This window comes from Vigna radiata, unplaced genomic scaffold (genome assembly GCF_000741045.1).
Source record: "Vigna radiata var. radiata cultivar VC1973A unplaced genomic scaffold, Vradiata_ver6 scaffold_7, whole genome shotgun sequence".
Lineage (NCBI taxonomy): Eukaryota > Viridiplantae > Streptophyta > Magnoliopsida > Fabales > Fabaceae > Vigna > Vigna radiata.
Window position 1 is genome coordinate 1,047,211 of NW_014543262.1, and position 26,112 is coordinate 1,073,322.

At 31.8% G+C, this 26,112-nt stretch overlaps 3 protein-coding genes across 6 annotated transcripts; 1 reads left to right on the forward strand and 2 right to left on the reverse strand.

Moving 5' to 3' along the window:
* Positions 1-4,824: 4,824 nt before the first annotated feature.
* Positions 4,825-7,005, reverse strand: LOC106753675 (probable aquaporin SIP2-1). Its single transcript, XM_014635521.2, has 3 exons — positions 6,591-7,005; positions 5,305-5,565; positions 4,825-5,193 (listed from the first exon to the last, which is right to left on the reverse strand). Exons 1-3 carry the CDS (start codon positions 6,873-6,875, stop codon positions 5,029-5,031), a joined length of 711 nt encoding a protein of 236 aa, XP_014491007.1. The 5' UTR covers positions 6,876-7,005; the 3' UTR covers positions 4,825-5,028.
* A 4,093-nt stretch (positions 7,006-11,098) lies between these two features.
* On the forward strand, positions 11,099-17,263 carry LOC106753674 (seven transmembrane protein 1). 4 transcript variants are annotated; one of them, XM_022777692.1, is made up of 14 exons: positions 11,099-11,287; positions 11,906-12,161; positions 12,758-12,800; positions 13,475-13,501; positions 13,617-13,706; positions 13,850-14,025; positions 14,483-14,648; positions 14,735-14,857; positions 15,233-15,352; positions 15,716-15,736; positions 15,944-16,002; positions 16,136-16,226; positions 16,568-16,665; positions 16,873-17,263. In XM_022777692.1, exons 2-13 carry the CDS (start codon positions 11,932-11,934, stop codon positions 16,616-16,618), a joined length of 1,197 nt encoding a protein of 398 aa, XP_022633413.1. In that variant the 5' UTR covers positions 11,099-11,287; positions 11,906-11,931; the 3' UTR covers positions 16,619-16,665; positions 16,873-17,263. The 4 variants fall into 4 exon arrangements, with proteins under 4 accessions (XP_022633413.1, XP_014491005.1, XP_022633414.1 ...); XM_014635519.2 differs by having other exon boundaries at positions 11,100-11,287; positions 11,898-12,161; XM_022777693.1 differs by lacking the exon at positions 11,099-11,287 and adding an exon at positions 11,326-11,530.
* Positions 17,264-17,949: 686 nt separating this feature from the next.
* LOC106753798 lies at positions 17,950-20,310 on the reverse strand. The gene is made up of 3 exons (XM_014635655.2): positions 19,810-20,310; positions 18,756-18,903; positions 17,950-18,425 (listed from the first exon to the last, which is right to left on the reverse strand). The coding sequence occupies exons 1-3, from the start codon at positions 20,203-20,205 to the stop codon at positions 18,199-18,201; spliced, it is 771 nt and encodes a 256-aa protein (XP_014491141.1). The 5' UTR covers positions 20,206-20,310; the 3' UTR covers positions 17,950-18,198.
* Positions 20,311-26,112: the final 5,802 nt, after the last annotated feature.

Consider the following 26,112-nt stretch of genomic DNA (forward strand, 5'->3'; position numbering starts at 1 on the left):
AGTTGTTTATAATATCATATGAGAAGACATATAGTTTATGTTTTCGATTAACGGACACACCACATGTGCCATGAGATTCATGATCTTGTTGGCGTATTCATTTGCATAGGTGAGATTTAATTGTGATTGTGAAACATTTTATTTATACGGATAACATTAAATACACACACCGCATAAACATTCTAACGGACTTTGGAACAAGTTATATGAAATGCTTGGAATATGCTCTGCACGCAGGGTAACAGTTTGTACTTCTATAATTGAGGTATTTAATGTAAGGTTAGATCTTTTAGATTGAAGTAAAAGCCAATCAGAAAAACATGCCTCAATTTTTGTCTTTAGCAAATGATGTTACATAATGTTCTTCAAATGGATTACAACTTCTTAGTCTAAGTCAAACTAATTCATCCAATTTGAGTTGAATTGGTTTAAAAAAATTTAAAGTTTTCATAAGGTTAATTTTGAACTTAATTAACTAAACCCTTCGTTAGTAATTAAATTCGCAGTTTAATTAATTTTTTTTAATAAGTATTATTTATTAGATTTTTTATTTTACAAAATATTGAAATGGAGACTTATATGAAATTATTTTTGTATGAAATAATTAGGCAACGTGAAAATACAAAAATATACTAAATAACTTAATTTTTACGCAAAAATAAATTTTAAATGCTATTAAAAATTTTGAAAAGTTTTGTAATATCTTTGTGTGAATAAATTTATATTTGATTGATCATAAATATAATTTAAGTTGTATTTTATTTAGATTTGAATTAGAAAAATTTTGTTAGTTTTTTTAATTGAAAAAAAAAAACTTGTGACAACTCCAAGAAGCCATTTAGATAATTATTCTAAGGTTATGTTTTTAGTCCTTAAACTATAAAGCGATTTTGGGTTTATTCTTTCTTCGAAAAGTTTATTTATTTTAGTCCTCTTAGTCTTGAAACTCTTATGTTTAGTCCTTAAAATTGAACGATGTTAAGTTTTCTTTCATGTGGCAAACAGTGAGCTCACGTGTGATGCCAGCTTCCTTCATTACTGTGTGCCACGTTTCTTTTTTTTTAAAAAAAAAAAAGAAAAAGAAAATGTCACCAATCTCAACCCAAGAAACGCTTAACTTCTCCAAACAGAAACCTTAATCCTTTTCTGCCGTCAGCCATGCCATGTCGCTACAAGGTCGCAACTGTCGAAAAGCTGCCATCAACACCAGGAATCCTTCAAGTTCACATCGGACCACCACCATGAGCAACCATTCGCCGTCGTCGCGAGCCTCTACAACCCCCAAGTCGTTGCGATTTCAGAGCGCGAACATCCTCCTACGTGAGCCATCCTTCACCGTCAATGCCGCCCTAGAGCTCCTTCTTCACGTCGCAAGTGGCGCTGTTCAACCTCCTTCCACAACCAAAGGGGCAAATCACCACCAACATCCAGCAACATCATCTTCTTTCCAAATCGCTAGCAACACCGCAAACTCTAGTGCGGCCAACAATTTGCTAAATTTTTTATCTTATTGTCCCTAATAATTATAACTATAACTTTTCATTTGTCTCCCTTGTTCTCAAACATTTACAAATTTGTTCACTAGGGGAATAGACATCCAAGCAGTCAATGTTGCTATTAATTTTGATTTTCCCAAGGACTCAGAAACCTACCTACACAGGGTATGCTCTATGCTCAATTTTTGCTTTCTCTCCACCACGATAATGGTTGTGTTCTTGTGGATGTTCTGTTATGCAGATTGGTCATTCAAGGAGGTTTGGGCACATAGGTTTAGTAGTGAATTTGATCACATATGAGGATCGCTTCAATTTGTAAGTATTTATTAGGTTTAATACATCATTTGGTCCCTACTTTTAGGGATTTGGTTCAAAGTGATCCTACCTTTTAAAAAAGCTCAGTAAGGTCTCTTCGTTAAAAGATGTTCAATACGATCCTTTTCGCTCAGGCTGTTAAAAACATAATGGTGCAAATGCCACCATGGCCAAACCTGAGTAAGTTATGCAGTTTGATGAATACGTGGCTGAAAGAATTAAATGCAGAGAGAGAAACGTAAATGGTTGTTTGAATAATTAAATGCAAAGAGAGAATACACCACTTCACTCAATAATATTACACAACATCAAACGAATATAATCCATCATAACCATCAACCATAAAGATCAATACATTCATGACTTCTTGCAGATTATCCTACTAACCATACACCAAGTACATAACCCAATATTTCTAAAACAATTATGTTCCCTCCATGATCAAGTATTCAAGTCTCTTGACTTCTCTGGACACTACCCAACAATGCACCAGTTTTATACACCCACATCCAGATTCCACCCTATATCACCTTATATATTATTCCACTCAATAATAACTCAAAAATGATATAATTTTCGAAATCCATAAAACTAAATATTTCACTGTTAGGACGACATCAATATAACTAAAACAAAGAATCCTTGTTTATTAACAACAAAACTGTGACCATTAGATAACCTCTACACCTCTCTCATCAATCTTTATATCTTCAACGGAAACTCCTTTAGCTTCCCTATTTTATAGACCAAAAATTTAAAATCTCCACAATGAAAACCTTATCCTGTAACTCATCATCATTCTTATAATCCACCCATGCAACCCGAAAATATCATTTGCATACTTTACCTATCAACAAGGGACGTAGCAGCACATGTACAACATTCATGCACTTGGTATTAACCATATTATGATTTCCCTCCCAAGGTAGGTACCACAAAAACCATTAAATGCCAATATCAAGAATCCCTTCTAGCTCTCTGGATTCCAACGTCTACACTATACAGGAAGAAAATATAATATTTCTCTTCATCTTACCGTGGCCCCCACATGTATTGAAACTCTTCACTTGCAAAAAGAAAACATGCACTCATACCATTATGTGATGATAGTACATTACTCAACATTTATACCACTTCCATACATTTAATACCCATCAAACATTCCATGCAATTACAAAATAATAATTTATTATACCCATAAACCCATGTTGGTGTCTCTATTGAGAACACAACCCATCACCAATGCACTTTATTGTCATATTTCACTCATACAACACGTTAACACTTCCTACTTTTATTTACATTCTTAACCTAGCCAACCCACGACTACCCTCCAAAGATTCACGATACGCACTTATCCCTTACTACAAAACCACATGCATTGTAATCCTTCAACCCGTGCATTCATATTCTAGGAATAACATCCCAAACCATTTTTTTTCCTTAGCAACCCACAACCTTCCAATTGGGTATACTATCTATCCACTTTGTTTCTCAAGATTAACAAGTTCAAAGGAAATGCATCATGCTCAATCAATACATCAAAAAGTTCACTCCCTTTACCTGGGTTTCAAGTGAATTTTTTAAAGGCCCCTTGTTCCTAGAAAATCTCATGACTGCAACAAAGGCCCCTGCATAACTCTTTGGTACTCACAGTCTTCTCCTTATTACTCACTACGCTCATGGTGGAGGACAAAAAGTGGTGGTTTCTCTCTTGTGCACTCTCTCGAGTTGTTAAGGTTGTTTCTTATTTCGCACACAAATTGTCGGAGGTCGCGTGTTCTTTCTCCCCCGCTACCGCCGTCTTTGAGGATACCCAGCTAGTGGCTCCCCTGCGCCTCCGGGTCTCGCCAGATTCCCTCTAGTACCCACCAAGATATGTCGGTGCAGTTCCCCACCGGTCTCGGTCCGACAACGGTGGCGACGACGTGATGAGTGCGTGGAGCCCTATGATGCAAATGCAATGGCGTTGTCATTCTATCATGATCAAAGAGTGATTTTGGACCAAGTTGGAGAATTTGCATATGGTGTGGCTGCTGGGATTTGCACCTAACTTACATCATTTTAATTTCTTTAAAATATTTACACAGTGCAACCTCTTCAAACGTGCCACATATTCATCAAACTCCATGACTCGCTCAGGTTTGACTACGGTGGCATTTGCACGTTATGTTTTTAACGACATGAGCGAAAAGGACTGGATTGGACATTTTTTAACAAAATATGGGGCCTTACTGAACTTTTTTAAAAGGTAGGATCACTTTTAACAAAATAAGGACCAAATGATACATTAAACCAATTTATTATATGTGACTTTCGTTCAAAATTCCTATAGATATCTCATGGGTTTCCATTTATTTTTTTCAGATATAGAATTGAACAAGAACTTGAAACTAAAATAAAACAAATTTCGCCACCAACAATCATCTTTCCGCCGCACACAAGCCTTCAACTTGCAAACACAACTAGAGAAACACATAACCCTTATTTGATTTCAAAAAATAAAAACAACGTGACACATAGTAATGAGGAAAGTTGGCATCACATGTGGGCTCCCATTTGCCACATCAAAGAAAACTTAACACCATTCAATTTTAAGGACTAAACATAAGAGTTTCAAAACTAAAAGGACTAAAATGAACAAATCTTTCGAGAAAGGACTAAATTCAAAATCGTTTGATAGTTTAAAACTAAAAACATATTTAACGCTTATACATAAAGATAAAAAAAAATAAAATTGATGTCTTCACAAGTTAAAATTAAGTTAGAAGCTATTTCGTACCCAAATTTGACTTTTAACTTAGAAGTACTTATGATTCATCTCTTATAAATAATGACATTTATTTCGAAAATGCCAAGAATCAAGAAACATATCATCATAAAATAACATTGTTGTCAGGTGTTCTGCATTTGAAAAAAAAAATACACCGTTCATTCGTGAGTTTCCTTGCTATTTCATCTTTGTTCATGTATCCGACAGAAGAATTTATTGTGGTTAATAAGACAGAGAAAGGAAAGTAGAATGCACGAGTCATGCACGCGTGCAAAAATGGAATTAGACAATTGGAAGAGAATGGAGTATTACACAACACAAAAGTTGACAAAATAGTACACTCTGATCCATGATTATATCTAGTAACCTGTACATGTTCTTGGCTTGCCATATATTCATCCCACAAACTGTAAAAACAAAAATTGAAAGCAAAAAGAAGTTTCTTCAATCAGATTTACGTTTTGAGGCTGTGTTATCTTCTTTTGCAGGCTGCACCAGCAATTTGAATGTCCACACTGCTAAAATAGTTGCCTCTATGGGAGCAAGCCAGTATACAAAGAAGTGCTCCTTTGTTATGTGATCCCCACGAGCATAAGCCCATCCCATCACCTGAAAAAGTCAAACCAAGGTTACTTAGCAAGAAAACAACAAAGGTTTCTTCTATGGTTCACAAGACCAAAGTTTTCTGATGACAGAAAATTCGGATACAGCAGTACTTACTGATGCAGGGTTCATACAACCACCAGTCAGGTCAGAACCAAGAATATGAAGTGTTAATTTGGAGAGGCTGGAAATCCAAGTCTTCATGAAGAAATTTTCACGAATTTTTGTGGCAAGTCCAAGTGAAATGGTTACAATTGCAAAGGTTAGTAATCCTTCTGTGAGTGCACCCTGATGAATGTCAACGTTCAAACGTGGTCCCTGTCCCACTTCAGGAATGGTATCAATAAGAAATTTAACGCCAACAATACTTCCAACCACCTGGAGAGATTGAAAAACATGCACATTTCAATGATAATATTCAACATAAGATGAGTTTTGAGACAATCACGACTATGGTTGAGATGTATAACGGAAAACAAGCAACAGCAGGAAAGTGATTAACTAAGTTGCTTTCTAGCACAGCCAACAAGAATCAGATACGTAATTAATTTCATGAAATTAAGGATCCATGGATCGGAAGGTATTCCCACAAGGTAATTCTACAATCTACAATGTTGGAGTTTAGGTATAAACATGAATCTAAATTTTGAATTTTACCTACTTCAAACGTGAATGCATCAATGACAATACAACGAATAACTTATGAAAATAGTTTGGCAATGAATCAAGGTCAGTATGTCATTAATCAACACAACAAGAAAAGTGTTTTGCGGTCCAAACATGAGAAAAGCACGAATTTTGAATCTTCAGAGCAAATTCCAAAGGAATCCTATGGCGGCTTCAAAATCTTAACTAACTATCCATAATGTAGTTAAGCCATCTTCTGCACATTGAGAATATCAAGATATCCGAATAATATCTAAAATGTTCCACCCATCACGTGATTATTAAGTTGATGATTACCAGTGCAAGCAAACCCTAAACGAAAAATGCTAAAAAATGTTCATCTAACCCAACTATACTTCTGAAGTTTTCAATCGAGGCAACAAGAGCAAAATCGAACACGATTAACCAGCAATAGCATGACATTCAACCATAGTCAATCTCAGTCAAAAGATGGCAAAAAAGGTCAACTTAATAGCATGACATTCAACCCTAGTCAATCTCAGTCAAAAGAGGGCAAAAAAGGTCAACTTTCACATACGTCCCAATGCTAATTCGTCACAACGAAAGTTTCTGACAGACCCACAAATAAAGTTCCATTTCCACCAATTTTCTTCGCATCTCCAATCCAAGCCATTTAATTAAAAAACCGGGGTAGCGCCAGATCAAAAAGAAAAAGAAAACGAAAGACCCAAAACGAAAAGGGTATTCATTTGTTCATAACAGAAGAAAAGCAGAACCTGTGCGGGGATTCTAGCGCCAACGCAGTAGAGGAAGTAGTTAAAATTCCCAGAGATAGAATCAGCCAAAACGGTGAGGGGGTTGTAGGCGCCGCCACGCGTAATCTTGACAAGGAAGGCGAAGAAGAACATGTTGGCGACGGAGAAGGAGGTTTTGATAACCTCACCAAGGGGTGAGTGACCGAAGCCAAGATGTTGGAAGACGATGACGCGAACAAGAACACCGGAGCATACCCACATGAAAGACAGAACGAAATCTGCAAGCAGAAGGCTGATTCGTCCCATCTTGAAAGATTACAGAATGAACAACTGTGTTCAACTACATGGCCATGAATCTTCCTTCTTCTCTTGTTTATGGAAGGGACAAAGGAATCGCATTCCGAAATAGTAAATTCAAGATGGCCACTTGTGTTTTAGCACATTTTATAAATTAATGTTTTTGTTTTTTTTAACATTATGGTTGCAGTTTTCTTGGAGAAAATATTTTTCTGATGACATTCTTGCGTAAATTAGGTTCAATTGCTTCTTTTTCTATTTATGAGATGTTATTTTTAGGTTTAATATTTTCATTTTATTCAATATCTTCTTTCAAGTTTTTTAATATTTATTTCAGTTAAAAGGAGTCAATTGTTAGATTACCATTTATAAGTATTTATAAGTTGATCATGTCAATAATATGTGGTTTTTCAACCTTTTTCTTATTAGTCATCGTATCTCCAAAAAAATATAAAGGATGAGCATATACGAGTTGGAAAAGTATTGAGTTACTATATATGGTAAGCTTTTAAATGGTGTTTAATGTTAATAAACATAATAAACTATATTATTTTTTGAATAAGTTAAATTAAATTGAGAAAAAAAGTTAAAAATACTTTGAATAAATTTTTTAAATATTAGAATAAAAGATCTATTAAAAAATCAATCATAAGAAATATTATTTTCAAACTTTCTTAATCTTTTATAATCAATGTGATAGTTATGAGTTATAAGAGATAAAGGGAGTAGTAATAGAATTATATTCCTATATCCTTACAAGAAAAAAGTTACATTTACTCGTTTAATCATTCTAAGTTAATACTAATTTCAAGTTGTTTTATAACTACCTTATATAAGAAATACAATATAAAACTCTATCATAAGAAAACCCTCCTAAGAACATTAGTCATGAACAATATAAAAAAGAAAAAAGTATAAAAAAAGTTCACTTAAACAAATGTTAGATTAAAGTAATAAGAAAAGAAAGAATGATGATCTTTAACGTTAAATTCACCAACTTATGAATTCAATTGCATGGTTGTCGTGGAAAAACTCCAAAAATATATTTTTAGAATGAAGAAATCCCACTAAAGAATGTTAAAGATTTCATCATTGTCATATGTATTAAAATAGAGTGAGAACATAATTTTACAAGTTTCATCGTTTTAGTTAACAAAAAATTGTTTTAACCAATTAAAGTAAAACTTTCTACGAGATATTAATTTCTTAACTAAATGTTAATCAGATAAAAATTAGCTAAAATTTATTGATCGTCCATCTATAATAATTATATATTATAGGAATGCTTTAATAAATAATGAGATGAGATCGTTATTATTTATAAATGTTTTAAAATCTTTTTTTATTTCTATTTTTGTAGTTTTTTTAAAAGTGATTATTGATATTTTCGAGTCTTTAAAGTGGTCTTAATTTTTTATTTTTGTTCAATTTGATTTTTTTCTCTGTCTAAATCCTTAATAACACAATGTTTACATGAGCAATGTCTGAATGATATGTTTCATTTTTTCTCACGTGACTCATCACGTCATCTTATTTTCTTCCCAACCCATCTAGAAACCTTAGGCAGTTGGTCTCCTCTATACTGACACACCACCATTAATTACCGCAAATCAAAGTCTCTTCAACCATCTATTCGAGCCGTCAATTTGCACGTATCAAAACCCCAAAACAAAGCCCTAATCGCACCACCAAAAATCATTACAAAGTCACCATGTCTTTAGTCACCATCAGACCTCTCTCAGCTGCTGTTGGTGGAGCTAAGACAAGCCAAAGAGTCGCATGTTGAATTTTATACAAGAGTCGCAAATAAAAGTACACTCAAACAATTGATGATGTTCTTTTAGAAGTTTTTGCAGACTTCGAATTCTTATCATGAGAGTGGTCACATAACAAATGAAACACGTCATTTACTAATTGTACATATAAATATTGTACCATTAACAATTTGGTTTAAACCCTTTAGTCAATCCTATTTTTGGTGTGCTTTTCCAATTTCATCCCCTTCTTATTAAAACTCCCAATTAAGTCTTCATAAGAGTTAATTTCAATCAATTTAGCCTTTTCCATTAAATTTAGTTAACACAGTAAAGTTTTTATACAGCAAGGAGGATGAGCTGTTCATTTAGTTTTGAAACTTGGCAAAGATTAGTGATGAAACGTGACATTATTTAAAATTTAAGGTAATTTTGAAATCTGATTTAAAGATTTAAAGTTAAACGAAATTTTCAAATAAAAATCTGAGAGGAGAATATATTGGAAGCTTGTGCGAAATCATTAGCAGAGAGGATATAAATGTGAGGGATATAAATATAAGGATCTAAACATTCAAGATTTCTTCTCCTTTTTGTTAATGTTGATTCGTGAATGCCGGAAGCCAATAGCCATGAGAACTTTTAAGCACACCAGTAATTTGTTGTTTACGTGGACAGGAAAAGATGTTGAATAGGTGCAATGTGCTCTTGTGAAGGTATTGATTGCATCAGGTGCATGTACTGAGTCCAAATGGATGACAAGGCGTGCTCTGAAAGGTGCAGTGTGCAGGGGTGTTTCATCTCTAGAGCTTCTTGACTACTGTCTTAAGCACTTCCCTGGGAAATTAGCAGCCAATGGGATGGTAGTTTGTTCACGATGTAATCCCGTTTCCTGTGTAATCGAGTTCAGGTGAGATTGAAGAAGACATTGCACACGTGTCAATTTTGATACCAATTTTTTGACATCATTTTGACACCAATTTTGTCCAACCACGTTTTGACACGTGTACAGTGTCAAAATAGTGTCAAAAATTGGTGTTAAAATATCATTTTCCTTTTGTCAATTACATCGATGCACTCTCTTCTCATATTTTTACTCGAAATTGAATCCCAAAATCAATTTCATTTAATTTTAAATCCTTAAATCAAATTTCAGAATTACCTTATTTTAAATTATTAAATTTTAAATAATGTCACGTTTCATCACTAAAAAGATTACATTGACAGAAATGAACAATTCATCTTTCTTATTGTATAAAACTTCACGATGTTAACTAAATTTAACAGAAAGTGCTAAATTGATTGAAATTAGCTCTTATGAAGATCCAATTGGAAGTTTTAATAAAAAGAAGATAAAATTGAAAAAACGCTCCAAAAATAAAGACGACTAAAAGATTTATACCTAACAATTTAAATATCATTAAAAATGATAAAATTAAACAAAAGTTATAAAAATTAAGATGACTTTAAATATTTGAAAATTTTGAAGATCACCTTAAGTAAAACTACTGACGAAAATAATGACAATATAAATCTTTTAGTAAATAATGATAGGAGATCATTATTGTTTATAATTATCAATATTTTATTGTGACGTCGGACAAATGGATTTATATTTCTGAAAACCTAAGTCAAAATTTTCTCTCTCTACTGTAGTATCTTCAATTTTTCATCACCAGCCACTTTCACATGCTCCACCGTCGACAACGTTGTACACCGCCAACTTCCTACACCCACATATCATTTTAAATTATTATTTAGTATGCATATTGATATAATATTTATAATTATCATTTACCAATATTATTTTATATATTATATTAACATACGTTGTTGTTGTTATTTAAATAATTTGAAAATTGATTCCAATTTTTATATTAGAAAAAGTTGATTGAAGGAAAAATAAATAAATAATCATTATCTTTTTAAATTAACTGAGTCGATTTGTTTAATTTACCGGGAGTTAGGTTAAACTCATTTTGTTTTTAAGATTATTAATAAATGAATTGACTTAATTTAATTCACCAAATAATGAACTTGTGAGCCGACGGACCACATCAAATATTAGCTTGTTTCGAAAACTCTAATATATAATTAAATAATATTTTATCCAATATTATGATAATTTTTACTATTTTAAATATTCTCAACTTGGTTTAATTTTAAAAGAATGAGTCAAAAATATCACATAACATTTATTGCGTGTATCACATTTTACTTTCATCGACAAAGCAATTTTAACTAATGACTTATTCAAACCACATGTTTTTATTGCAATGTTATTACGGTCAATCCAAAAAAAAGGAAGAAGACTATACTAACTTATTTTTAGAAAAAAAAAAATGAGACCACACTAATAATCCTTAATATAACAAGACAAAATTAAAAAATATCAGTGAACCAAGTTAAAATAATATTTTACAATTTTAAAATTGGTGAAAATGATAGATTAAAAAGAAGGTTAAAAAATCTTGAGAAACGGTTGCAATGATGAAAAATCTCAAAACACTTTATTGTTAATTAAACCTTAAAAATATGAATAGTTATTCTAGAAAGAGATTCGAATGTGGTTAAATCGAAGTGGAGAAGGATTCGTATTCTGAGTGGACGTAGAGTTTCTGTGAGCTGGAGAAGCAGCTCCGAATCTCGACCTTTTCCTTTCCTTTCTGGGTATTCATTTGCTTTATTCAATCAATCAATCTCTCTCTCTCTCTCACTCTTGCCAATAGTAAAAGATCCGTCCTTTTTTTCTCTTCCTTTATGAACGTGCATTGGGTGGTTTTATCGTGCATTTATTGTACCCTGAACTCCCTGATGCATTCTGAATATTCAATCTTTACACTTGATTTGCTCCTATAAAGCTTCCTTTTCGTAACATATCTGACACCAAATCAACTCATCAAGTGACAGCAAGTACATTGAAATATTTCAATTTATAAACTTCCTAATGGTCATTTCTTCCTTTTGGTTGTTACTGCCATGATATAATATCCTGTTATTATACAAACAAGAGAAATACGAGCAAACACCTTTTTTGGACAAATCACAAATTTTGGTGGTCCTGGATCAGATTTAACGAGTCTCTCTTGATTTTATAGTTTTCAATAATTTTTAACCTGTAATAAAGCGTGTATTTGAGAGTGTGTTGCTAAGACTCTTTCGTTAACAAACTATGCTTCTTCTGCGATATTCTGAATCTTTTATCGTTTTGTAGTGTTAGCAGTAGAGTGTTGATGATGTGAGAAAAATCTGTTACTGATTCTTTGTTACTTTATTGAAGGTTTGCAGGTATCATCAGTTGCTCCTTTGATGCAATGGAAGTGTTTGACAACTTAATCCTCTCTCTGTGGTGTCATAGCAATCAGCATTGCTTGCAATCGATCAAAGAGCAGCTGAGCAGTGCTAGGGAGTCAGCATCTTTCTTTCTGGGTTTGATCAGTGTCATTGTTTGGGTTGTTGCTGAGATACCTCAAATAATCACAAACTATAGAACAAAGTCTACTGAGGGTCTCTCTCTCACTTTCTTGGTCACATGGATAATCGGGTAACTTGGCTTTTCACTAAGATTTCTTAAGGGCTACTCGCATTTTTGTTATCTAATTCATCCTACTCATTTTCCTGTTTATTTGTTCACTCCATGTTTGAATTCATTTAGGAATATGGGTTGGAGGGAAGATTATGTTCTAAGAATGTTTTTGGTATCCCCTTAAAATTGAAGTTAATTTCAGGACAAAATATTATATACCCTTTAAGTCTCACTTTTAAGGATATGCTTACCTAATCCTAAGAAGTAAAGTAAAAACTAGGAAAGCAAAGTTTCAGGTTCGAGATTAGTTTGAGAACATGCTTTTGTTCATTAGAAGAATCACCATGTTCTGTAAAAGGGGAAGGGAAGAAAACATCATCAAATATGTTGATCGACAGATCCTCAATGCAAATTTCTATTTATTAACAGATTTTTAACAGTTATAAATAGGAAAGTGAGTCTAACTAGCCCGGATACACACATGCATGGGATGAGACTGGCGTACGCCCATACAAATGAGATCCATGTGCTTTTGTCTATCTTGGCTACTTAGCCTGTACACGTGATAGAAATTCCAAGTCAACTATTCTGATACAATATATTTTCCACTACAGAGATGTATTCAACCTCCTTGGATGCCTGCTGGAACCTGCAACTGTGAGTGTCTCTATTTTCTTGTGTCTTAAAGCTTTATGTTGCTTGTATTTTTGGAGCCATCTTTAAAGTTTGCCATTATTTTCTCCCATTTGCAACATTAATATATGTAAAAATCACATACTATTGAACGGGAAAAGCAAAATACATGGGTTGGATAAGACATTAGCCAACTAAATCATTTTGTTCTCAAATAATTCAGATTTAATAAAATTTTTAGTATAATTTTATTTATTCGTTCTGTTTCTGTAGTTGCAAAAAGAATTCCTTTTAGTTCTTGTACTTAAAAAAAAAAAACCCTACACATAATTTTTAATCCTATTCGATCTTCGTTATAAGAGAGACTAAAAGAGATTGCAAACGGTATGTGTAAGGACTAAAAATGTTTGTTTTTAAACATAGAAACTAAAATGGGAAATTTTTGTATTTATAGCCTTGGGAAATCGAACCTTTTATTATACGACATTTTAAATTTAATCCCATGTTATAAATGGGTTTGCTATCCTCATGTTCTGGTTTTAGAGAACAGATTGTAATGCATGCTCTTTAGTTCATTGGGAGCATCATGAGCATTTGTTTTCCTATTTTCTGAATATTTTTCCTGTTGAACTTGTTATGGATCATATGGATAATCAGTAAGAGTATACAGAGTAATTCTTAATTTCTTATTTATGCAGCTTCTTACTCAATTATACATGGCAGTGGTGAGGACTCTAGCCAAAGATTGAGGGGTTTCAGTACCTACGAAATCATCTTTTCATCTGACCTTTCTGGCCTCAGGCATTTGATGTGACATTTTCCTGATGTGTTAAAATGCAGCTCTATACCATTATAACACTTGCTCTTGGTTTACAAACCATTTACTATGGACATATATATCCTCAACTAAAATACAGGAGACAGCTCAAGGTACAAGTCCATATACTTTATTTCGCCAATTATCATTGCCTTTTCAAAATCAGAATCCTTACATCTCACTCCTCATTCAATTAGAGTCTGATACTCTAGACAAATTTAGATACTTATCATTTTTGTTTTGTATTGTATTTTAGCATTCTAAACATGAGCAGGTTGAGACATTCACAAAAATTGGACAAGGGGAAAAGGCTGCAGATGCTGAACAGAGTATTAATTTTGAAAATTCAAATAGAAATGCCAGTCCGAGTTCTCCTATTCCTCTTCCAGCATTTCCTCAAAGAATTGGTACCGGAAGGGAATTATTCTACCGGTAATTAATCTTTCTCAAAAAAATCTATTAAAAAATGCACAATACTCTATTTTCATAGTCAACTTCAATCTCCTGATGTGTTCAGTTTAAAGAAACATATTGGATTCCCTTAATCTTGGGCTGTCAAATTCAATTCTAGACATTTTATCTAAGATTTCTTAGTTTGAAATTCAAATATCTGGTTCCAACATCTTCTTAACCACTATGAGCTCTAAATTTCTTTTGATTGAATGATTTATTATCCTTTCTTTTAAAAAATTTCCTGAACAAAATGCTGAAGATTCATTGATATTTGGCTTCTTTCTCTTTGGCTTGGTCTCTATGCATGTTTTCTTTTTGTGTTAATGTGAAGTGAATAAGCACAGATTTCCCACAATGAGTTCTAGTTGGCTTTTCTTTCCCAAGCAAAGAAATTTATAATCTGTATTTTAGTGTACTCTTTATTTTGAATTCATAGGTCAGCAAGATATTTGTCTAAGAGTCACACTCCAACAGCGGGATCCATCTTAGCACAGAGAATGGGATCTACTACTTCTTTAGATTCTATACAAGAGGGCTTGCTTGGTTCAGCCATTGCAACACAATCTGCACCAGCTTCAAGGATGAAGAATACTCTTTGTTTGGTAAACATTCTAATTCTACTACTATTCTTTTACATAACTACAAGAGTGCCATAATTGAAATCTAAATCAATCTTGTCTTTGTTCAGGTTACAACATTAACTTTTCTTGGTGCTATCAACCTGCTTCATCCATTGAGTACAAATATTAACCATATGGGCTCAAACCCACGACAACAATTTGTAATTCATGTTGGGCGAAAGCTTTTTCAGGTAATGCAAATCACAACTTTGATTACCATATTAGAAATTAATCATTCTGATTTGATATCCTGCTAACTGTTTGTAATATAGTTTGTGTATATCCTATAAGAGTATGAATAGCCTGAACAAGAAATGAAATTTAATTTTTTTTTATTTGTAATTTGAAACTTTTTGGTTATTGCTAGCCAATGTTAGGTGATTGCTGCATATTAGTTGCTTATGAGTGAGGAAGAATGACAATATTTCTCTAGATGACTAAAGATTCATTTTAAGTAGTTCTTAAGGTGTAATCTGTTTCAAACTTTTATGCATGCTAAAAGGAAGAAAAAAAAAAGATGAAATTTACTTTTTCCTATTTCTCATCAGTTCATTGAGCAATTGCAGGTTGGAGATGACCAGTTGCTAAAAACTGATGTTTCTGGAAACAGTAGCATTGGAACCTTCCTTGGTTGGGCAATGACATTTGTATATTTGGGTGGAAGACTGCCTCAAATTTGTCTAAATGTAAGTTATATAATTGTATTCCTTAGCTTAGGTAGGAATTCAGCGGATAAAATTTGTGTTACCTGAGATAAGATTTTTTTGTTTAACTGCTACGGGACAGTAGTCATTCATCCTATCACTTGTGAGTCTGCTTGTGGATGGTAAACTTGGAAAAGTATGTTATAAAGAATAATTGATGAATGCAGAATATTTCACATATGAATATTATAGACAGGTATGAGATAAATTATTCCTTTGGTATTTTCCATGACAAACTGCTATGTAATATATAGAAAATTTCAAAAATATCTACACTTTAAGAAGGATTGATTTGTCTTGTTAATCGGATTATTTATATTGATACATAACTCATTGATTTTGCAGATCAAAAGGGGTCATGCTGAGGTTAGGCACTAACTATTAAAACTGTGGTCCTTTATGCACTTCGTCTTGTTTATCATTTAGCACCTGAAAACTTTGGGAGGAAATATGGAAGATAAGATTACTCCTCCTTTCACCAAATCACTCTTATGAGAGCCTTAAAACAAATTAGTTTCTAGTTACATGAAGAAGTGTCAGCAGGATTTTACAGTTGCTTCTTACTATTTGCAGGGTCTTAATCCTTTGATGTTCATGTTTGCTGTACTTGGAAATTCCACTTATGTAGCCAGGTATCCTGCTAGTTTATATTATCTTCTCTACTTAAAATTTCAGGACCAAAGTGACTTTTGCCAACTCAAAGTATTGAGTGTACGAAATTATCAAAATGTATTTAATGACATTTGGTTTGTCTTTTGATGCCAGTATACTTGTGATCAGCTTGGATTGGTCAAAAATCAAACCAAATTTGCCATGGCTAGTAGATGCTGGAGGGTGTGTCCTTCTCGATTTCCTTGTATCCATTTTTTGTTAATTTATCTTTTCCAGATTATTCTTGCTAGAGAGAAGTGGGTTCCAGGTGGAGAAAGTTATATATGTAGGGCAACAAAGATAATCTTAGAGCTTAGCTCATTAACTTTAAAGTTAATACATTGGTTATCCAAGGTCCCTTAATCCAAGCACGCAAGAGTTAATGATCATTTAAATTGGAATATACATATACTTATTATATTCTAACATTTAGTTTCAAAAACAATATAGAGTTAAATATAAGGTCTCATGTGTACATGAGATTCCTTTTGAGCCATGCAGAGTTTTCTGGCAGAAGAAATTTGTCTACCTTAATATCTGCTTTAGATTTTAATGCAGTTTATATATTTCCGCTATTGGACCTCCCAAGACCTGTAGGGTAATTGCAAAATTTTATGTACTGAGCAAGAAACAAGGATTTCCAGGTCTCTCTCTCTCTCCCTCTCTTGTGTGTATGTGAGCAAGCATGTATATGTGCCATTTGGTATCTGTTTGTGCACACCATGTATTCGTATTTCAAACATCTATCTTTCTGTCTGTCTATCTCTATCTACCTACCTGCCTTTTCAATCATTTTATTTAGGAAGTGCAGTGATATTCTTTCATAAATCTAACATAGATGTTCATTGCAGTCTGGCAATCTCCACCAAGTTGTACTAGAATTATGAGCATAATACTGAATTGGGGAATGGTGACTATTGTCAGCTGGTTAATTGTTACAATCATTGGCGTGATGACCATAGAAGGAAAAAGGAAGTGATTCTGTTTATTTGATCTGCCAACAATTTTGTATGAGGTTGATGCTTCCGGTTTAGATTCCTTTTCAACTTTGATGTTTTTGGTTCCTGAGATTTTCTGCCAGACATTCTTAGAACCAGTTCAATTTTACTTGAGGCGTTTTGTAAAGACATTTTGCACACACTTTGAGTTTCCTATCAATCTTCAATTCCATCAGAACTTTATGTTTTGTTTACCTAAGTCAATAAATAACCAATGAAGTTATGAAACATGCTTTTATTATTATATCTAAATGTTCTTTATTATATAGTCAGTATTCATGGTCAATCAAACTTGCTCTGAATCACTATTATATTCTGTTCCAGTCTTCTCAAGCTTTCAAATTAAACAGCTATTTAGTAGTTTTATGATTTTTTAGTTTAAAGCTTAAATTTTAAGTTGAGGGTTTTGTTAACAAGTACTCTAAACTGTTTAAGTTATTTAATTATTAGATTCTCTTAGTTAAATGCTTTTAATTACTTGAACAATCATGTGTTAAATGACTTACATTCTTGACATGACAAATACTTTTTTTGTATAAAAAATCTGTCACTTTGTTTCCTTAATTAACAGACATTAGTCAACCCTTGCTTTTGAACAAAATTAAGGTATAATATTATAGAACTTGTTCACGATGTTCAATAATTATCGAGGTGAAATTTGAAAGTTAAGTGAAAATAATAAAATTACTTAAAGAAATAAACCTAAATTTTTCCCTTAGCCTTGAAATAAAACTTTTAGACAGTGTAAGTGAGTCTTGAGATTAGCTTGTATGTTTTCCAAGATGTACATGTTAAAAGAAACATCTCTTTAGAGTTTTCTGAAAGCATATTCCACAACTTTATACTAAATCTAAAATTAAATTGAATTTAACATTTCCTAAACATTTTTATTGCATAAGTACTTCTGAATTATGTAAGATAAAATTTTGAAAACACTCAGTATAGTGTACTGCAGTTTAAATATGATCTTTTTAGGTACTTGCAAAATCAAAGACCTGGTATAGGAAGAGGGGTTACATAATTGCACAAATTTTGAAATCATTGCAAAGGTTTTTGCATATTGTGACTGCTATTTTCACTTCAGGATATTCTATGATAACTGCACGAGAGAACTCTTCCCTCCAACAGAAGGACAGAAAAATTTTAGTTTGATCTATGGACAGAGTCTTGAAAAAATGTTCACTTGTATTCAAAGGCCACAAGATGTTCCATGGTAGCCTTAAGCTTAGGAAGCTTTACCCTTGGGGCTTCAGAGGAACCATTAGAGCCTTGAGGACAGAACACAATGTACACTGATGCATCACTACAAAGTTCTAGATCATACACACGCTTCCCTGAAGCATATTCCCCCAGAAGTTGGTAAGATCTTTCTGATCGATCCATTGTAACACAAACATCCTCACTACCTGCTCAATTTCAAGGGAAAACACAAATTGAAATTTCTTCAAAAACAAACTAAAGGTATGTTTGGACATGTTTCTTCACAAGGACTTTTTCTATATATAAAATGAACTTTTCTGTAAGTTAAAATAAGTTTGTGTATAAGCTAATCTGCACATGTTTTCATCAAACATTTCTAAACTCTTGTTTTCTAACTAGTATACTAGCTAAATTTATTTTATAGAGAAATTTATGTAATTTTTTCTTCTAATATTTTTCTCCAAGAAGTCCTTATGGAAAAAATTGTCCAAAAAACCCAGATTACTACATGGACTTCCAAGGTTAAGAGCACTCACATGCAGCTAACTCTATCTGAGTCTGATAGATAAAATCTAGAACTGCTGAAATATCTTTCTCAAACTTATGGAATGGTCCATTTGAGAATTCCATCTTTCTCAATTTACATAGTCCTTCCCCCAACTCCATCATGGCTCCCCTGTGGTTCTATTAAACCAAAGAACTATCTTTTTTAAGACAATGTAACTCATGGTCAAGCAAAACCGTAATATCAATAAAAAAATGTATTAGATAGCTCAAGTAGTTAACAATTATCTAATTGAGAGGTTGATCATTACGTTGGGTCAAGATCTTAATCATTATAGAAGGTAGCTATCATTTCAAATATAATGAAAATCCTTAATTATTGGAGTGTCTTCATAGATACCCCTCCCTGTCATTTAAAGGAGAAAAATCAAATACTTTTGTAAAGGTTAAAATGTCTGTGAAAACTTTGTAAGTCAATTTTGACGCCTATAGCATGATCTGATAAAACTTTTTCTAAATCATGTATAGTTTATACCAGAAGCCATATAGTATTGGCATGGAGAATAATTTGTTTATTTAGGAGGTAAATGGAGGATTTACAATAAGAAGCAATGATACTACAACATGAGACTAATTTGAAAGTCTTGTGAGAAGAACATGAATTCAAATGATAATCTTATAACCACATAATGTTAATCTTATAACCTTATCAACAGAAGGACACACTCTTCACAAGAAATATTTCATACATAAAAGTATGTGCTAGTACATGATAGTTCATATAAAATTATTCATTTGGGTCATCATAAGTTACTTAAAAGAGATCAACCAAACAAACTAGGTTGTGTTCCCTTAGAAAGTGTTCTAGGCTTTTGTAGAGTTTATGGAACTAGATACTTTGAAGGACAATACCTTAATAACAGAAAAATTCCACCCCTAATTTCAAAAAGACGTCATGGAAAAAGGGTCTATACCCAATATTTGTAATGAGAAAAGATATAATGTGAATACTAGCAAAATAATCTAACAGATTTTTGATAGGAATAATCATATATATAGTTAAAAGTTATGGGTATGAATGAAAACCTGGTTGAAGAGGTGGTAGAAACCGACCGCACATTGCAGTATTCCATGAATGAGTGTGCTGGTGGGCTCTTCTGCATTGTTCCAAAGGGATTCAAGATAGTCATGACATTTGTAGTACTCTCCTCCATTGAAGAGAGCCACAGCTTCATCAAAGGTGTGGTTTTCATCATCATCTTCATCTTCATTATCATCTTCTTCTTCTTCTTCAATGAAATACCTGTAAGAAAAAGCCAAGAGCTTGGAATTGCAGCTTGTGTGGTTGAGGTGCTGCTTTGAATGAGTGAGTGGCTTGAAAGATGATGCAAGAGTGATGGAGCTGTGAAAGGAAGATGGAAGATAACGTTGGGATGAGATATGGAGAAGAGTTATGAGAGAAGAAGAAGGAAGAAGAGCCATGGATGATGAATGGCAAAGAAATGTTTCTCTTGTTTAGCCATATTTTCTTTCACTTTTTTCTGTGGTGATGATGGAAGCTCATGTCGTGGCAACTAAGAATTCTTCCACTCTTTTAAGATTTATGAATATGATTTTGTGGTACAGTACTTTGGAAAATGATATTTTAACACCAATTTTTGACACCATTTTGACACTGTATACGTGTTAAAATGTGGTTGGACGATTTCAAATTAAAAAAGCTAAGATAAGGACATATTTGGAAGAGAAAAACTAAAGTTTTTTTTTTTTATTTGAAATCATCCAACCACATTTTAACACGTGTGCAGTATTAAAATGATGTAAAAAAATTGGTGTTAAAATATTATTTTCTCAGTACTTTATTGTTTCCTAGATTTTTTTGTTGGACGGTTGATAAGATATAATTTTTTTCAACAAGTAAAATATATATAAAGAGTAGATATTAAAAACAATAATAAATTATCATTTCACAACTATTGTTAAAACGGGAATAGATTTAATGATTTTTTATGGAAAAAGTTAAGTAACTTTTCTTAATTTTTATATGTTGAATTTTTAATTTTTAATTTTAAAAAATATAGAAGAAAACTTTACGTGACTTTTCTCGAAAAAATAACTGAAACCGTTCCTGGTAAAATCTTGCTAATGAAACTTTTTATTCTATACAATGAATGTATGCAAAATTTGGAAAAAATATGCACTCCATAAAATATACTATTAACTCTTATTATTTAAAAAGCTTAAATAAGTAAAACACGTGTTTATTAATCTGTCTAGAGTTAAAAATTATTTCTCTTAATTCCTAGTATTATATAACACTAATTACTTATACATTAAATAATAAAAAAATAAATAGTTCTTCCAATTCACGAATACTAATATCGTACATATAATGTTGGTAAAGATTAATGAAATGACTATTTTTGTATATATCTTAAAATGAACATTAGAAGCTAAAAAAAATCATTCAAAATTTAGAATAATAAAGTTTAAGAAATATTCTGTAAGGACTAAAACTAAAACTTATATATTTTATATATTAAAACAAGTGATTTCAAATTTTAAAAGAATAAATATAAATATATTTTTATTGAAATCAAAATTAAATTTTACTAATTTTATAATGCCTAAATATCGATTGATGCCTATTTAAAATAAAAAATAATGATATATCATGTTTTAAAAAAGAAGTAAATTTATTTTCTATCTATTTAGTTTTATGTCTTTTTTTAATTAGTAACCTATATGATGTATAAAATGGATAAATACTACTATTTAAAAAAAAATTAATTTAAAAATATTATATTTCAATTCAAAATTAGTATAATTTTGTTTAAAATTAATGTAGTTCGATTGAAAAAATAATGCAGTTCAATTCAAAATTAGTATAATTCGAAAATAGATTAAGGTACATAAAAATTTAGTTCATATTCAATTCAATGTAGTATAGTTTAATAAAATGAAAAATAGTTCAGTTCTTTTGAACTAACTTTTAGTTTAATTTAGATGGATTATTTTTTGTTTCACTATGAATTTTAATAGTTCAATGCAATTTAGTTAATTTTGTCCACACTTATTCATAATATTAGGAAGAGAATTTAGATAGTGTTATGATAAAAGTAAAAGATAATAGGTTTAATACCTATTTTGGTCCCTAGTTTGGGACTATGTGTTCAAAGTGGTCTTACCCTTTTTCAAAAGTTCGCTATATTCTCATTTTTGTAAAAATGATTCAAGTTGGTTATTTTTGCTTACGACATTAAAAACCTAACGAGTGTGTTTTGCAATAAGGGGATTTTAGATCGGAGCGTTTTGGGGTTTCCTTTTCTTGTGTTTTAGATCTTGCAAATTTTAGGAATTTCATAATAGGGTTTTGAATCAAGATTAATTTTTTATGTTTTGTAGTTCTTTTCTTTGTTTGCGAATTGGGTTTCCTTTTCTTCGGTTGATTTCACATTTTAGGTTATGGTATTCATTATCTTGCAATTTGGGATTTCTCCTTATCTTGCTCCCTCTTTTTAATTGCTTTGTGATTCCAGCATTTAATGTGTTGGTGATGGTGGAATGGTGACTCCTCTTTGTTTTTTGTATTCTCTATGTGTGAATGGATAGAGGAGAAATGGAAAGAGAATGGAGATTTTGGATGATGAACGTGTGGATTTCGAGATTGTTATTATGTATCCGTTGAGCTTAAAAAATGATGGTGATGGAACCGTGTGTTGATTGTGAGTTCGTGATAAAGAAAGGGGTAATGAATTGTTGTTTTTCTATTTGTACAAGTGAGATGTGATAATATCTGTGATAAAAGAATAGAGGTTTATAGTGATGATGAAGGTGAAGAAAAGGTAGATGATGGGCATGGTGAAGGAGATGACAACTTTTTCACTTCCTCCACTTTACAATTAGTCATGGCACACAACAACAGTTTCACGAGCATTAGCAAAACGATACAACCACGATTTCATTTAACCCTATGTTAAACATTTTCCACATCATTAATATTTATTTTTAAATTTACACCTCAATTGACCTTAATGTATCACACATTACAAAATTGAACGTCTCATTCACTCTTGGCCAGATGGGAAACCGTTAGTGTTTCTAACGCCGTAAGCCAAAATGACAATCGTTTTTATAAAATATGGGACAATAATAAACTTTCAGAAACGGTAGAATCACTTTGAACAAATTACTTTAAACTAGAGACCAAAATAACTATTAAATCAAGATAATAATATAGATATTTAGAAAAGATTACCATTTGTTAATATTAAGAACTAATAATATATATATATATATATATATATATATATATATATATATATATAAGTTTATTAAATATAATAGATTAAATTGTACTCATGCTCCAAAAATAAACAATGTCATTTATGTCTTTATTAAACTATAATATAAATTTTAACTATTGTTTTCTCTAACTTGTTTTTTGAAATTTATAAGTTTGATTTTACTTAAAAGTTTCGTATTACTTAAAAAGTAATATAAAAAATATTTATTTTATGGAAAGATATATTCTAATATAGTCTTACAAAGAAATTATTAAATATAAAATTAATACAATAATTTATATATATATATATATATATATATATATATATATATATATATATATATATATATATATATATATATATATATATAACAATCAGTATAGGTGATGTATGGTGTGTGTATATTAGGATGTGTAACTATTTAATAATATAAACTATTAAACAAAATATCATATATTCTACTAATGCACAATATATAAAATAAGAAACATACAAAATATTTTTACAGTTTTTGAGAATAATAACTATATCAACATAATATATGTACAAGGTCTAAAAAACTAAGAAGTTTCTCAAAAGATGAATATGGCATATCAACACCTAACTCATTCTTTGTTCATATCAACGAGTAATCATTATAAAAGAAAAAACATCATAGGTAGAAAAGAAGACAAGGTAAGTTAGTATTCAAAAGAAAATTTCATAAAACAATTTAACATATCACATATTAGTTCAACATTTATAACATTCTATCAATCATATAAACTTATAAGTAGTTGACTCTAGATTCAGCTATCCAGATACATGCTTTGACATAGAGCTTCACTGCAAATGTGAACTCGTAGTAGTATATATACTTTGTAGAGTCATAAACGCAAAGGTTATCACCCTACTATTTATGAGGTTAATTTTTCACACCTGAGACCAAAAGTCTAGGATAAAGACCTCTTGCCATTTTCTTCCCCCATTCATCTCTATACGAGTTGAATGATTGGTAGAATATCAGCATATCTACTTTCTAAACTCTAATATGTTAAAGCACACACTAAACAATACCACGACCAATTTCTCATTGGATTGGTTTCAATCATTCTCATATCATATGATAAACCAACTATTATTTTAATATTCACATAATCATACCTATTGAACCCATCATAAGAGATATAGGAAAATTTAGTTAAAATTATGATATTTTCACTCAACCACAATATTTGTTCGCTTAAAAAATAGGACCTGACAAATACACTCACTCAACCACCAAATCTACTCACTCAACGAATAGGACTTGACAGGACACTCGTTTAACGACCAAATAGCTCGCTTAGTGAGAATACCAATAGAACTTTCAGATTTAAATTATCGGAAAAGTCTCCCAATGAGTAAATTCTTGCTCAATGATTGTCAAGTCAATGAACTCTCTAACTTTGGTCTCACTCAGCGAGATTTTTCTTGCCCAACAACTACCAAGTTAGTGATCTCTATGACTTTGACTTCGTCCAACGAGTATAAGTTTGCTCAATGAGTCTGCATATATATGTAGATTTATGGCATTCTAGCCTTGCAAAACCAATGTAACACCAACCACAGATGCTCAAACCAACCAGTTCTCATATCATACGCATTTCCATGATACAATTTACTTCAAATACAAACTCAATCATTCAATCATAGCAACGTTTCAATCCATTATATCTAAGAGCAATTCAAGCTTCTTAATTCAACTCAATAGGTCATAGATCATCAGACATCTCAATTACACGATGCAATTATCATACAAGCATACAAGCATTAATCAAAACTTGTATATCAACTAAAATAAGAGTAATTAGCTTCCCTTACCAATCAGATGATCAAACGACTTTAAAGACACTAAAATAACTCCAACAACTCCAAGAACCTTATATGCTCCTACAAACCACATAAACATGATCAGGGAATTACCATCAAGAAGACTATTGATCAATAGGTAGTCTTATAGAAAACTTAGATGACATGTACGACTATACTAGTTCATATGCATGGAAAAACACACAAATTGAGAAAAATAACAAAAACCAACTTACTCTTTTGTAAGAACTGATCGAATAGACTCGAAGATTTAGTCTATCACTCGGGCAGTCTTTGATCCATTTTTGTCTCTTTTTTTTAGAAAGTCTGATATTTACTCTTCTATGACCAACATCGTTAGTGTTTTTTTTTTTTTTTTCTGACGTACCAAATGGTGTCATGTCATCAAAACACATGTACAATTAATTAATCCATATGGTGATAACTTGCAATGCCTCAAGGTCAAAGCTAAAACCTTTATCAACCAAAACCTTAGTTTCTTTATTGTCGACTATAGTCGCATCAACATAAAATGGAATTGATTCATTTCATATGCCACTATGACCGCTTTCACTACTTTCTCCAAGAAAAGCAACAGATTTTCTCCGAGAACAAATCTTTCATTGTCTCCAAATTGTGTAAACTATTAATGATGTCCAAGAACAAATTTATCAGTGCTGATAAGTTGCTTGACATGAAAAAGGAGTTCGGGTTCCTTAACCATATTTTGGTTGATTGGAACACCGATTTTGTAAAATCTATTATTGAGAAAAGGGTCGAGGAAGAGAGTGAGCGATTGGGGATTAGGGTTAGGCTTAATTTCAAAGTGGAGCTACTGTCAGGATTTGTGTTAAAGAAGGAGATAAGAGAGTCTCTTAGGGGTCAATGGGTGTGGGAAGAAGTTGGACCAATGGGTAACTTGATGGATCATACTTTTCCATTCTTAAGTAGTCAGCTTAAATATCTATAGGTTTCTTAGTTTTAGGGGCATCACTATTCTAATTTTCTTGCAATTTTGGAGGACCTTCTCTAAATGAAAGATAAATTAGTTCACTATATGCAATACTCTATGTCATGAGCCATTTCCTTGTCTCTAGAACGGTTAAACGAGAAATAATTACTATACTAATTAATTAAATTATTACAGGTAAAATTGACTAAATTATAGTGCTTCTCCAATGTTAATGGATCCCGGAAAAGTTGTCTTCCATAATTCATGTGTAAACATGTTACTACTTTGTTCTTGTCATTGGGGTCATTTAAATTTTTG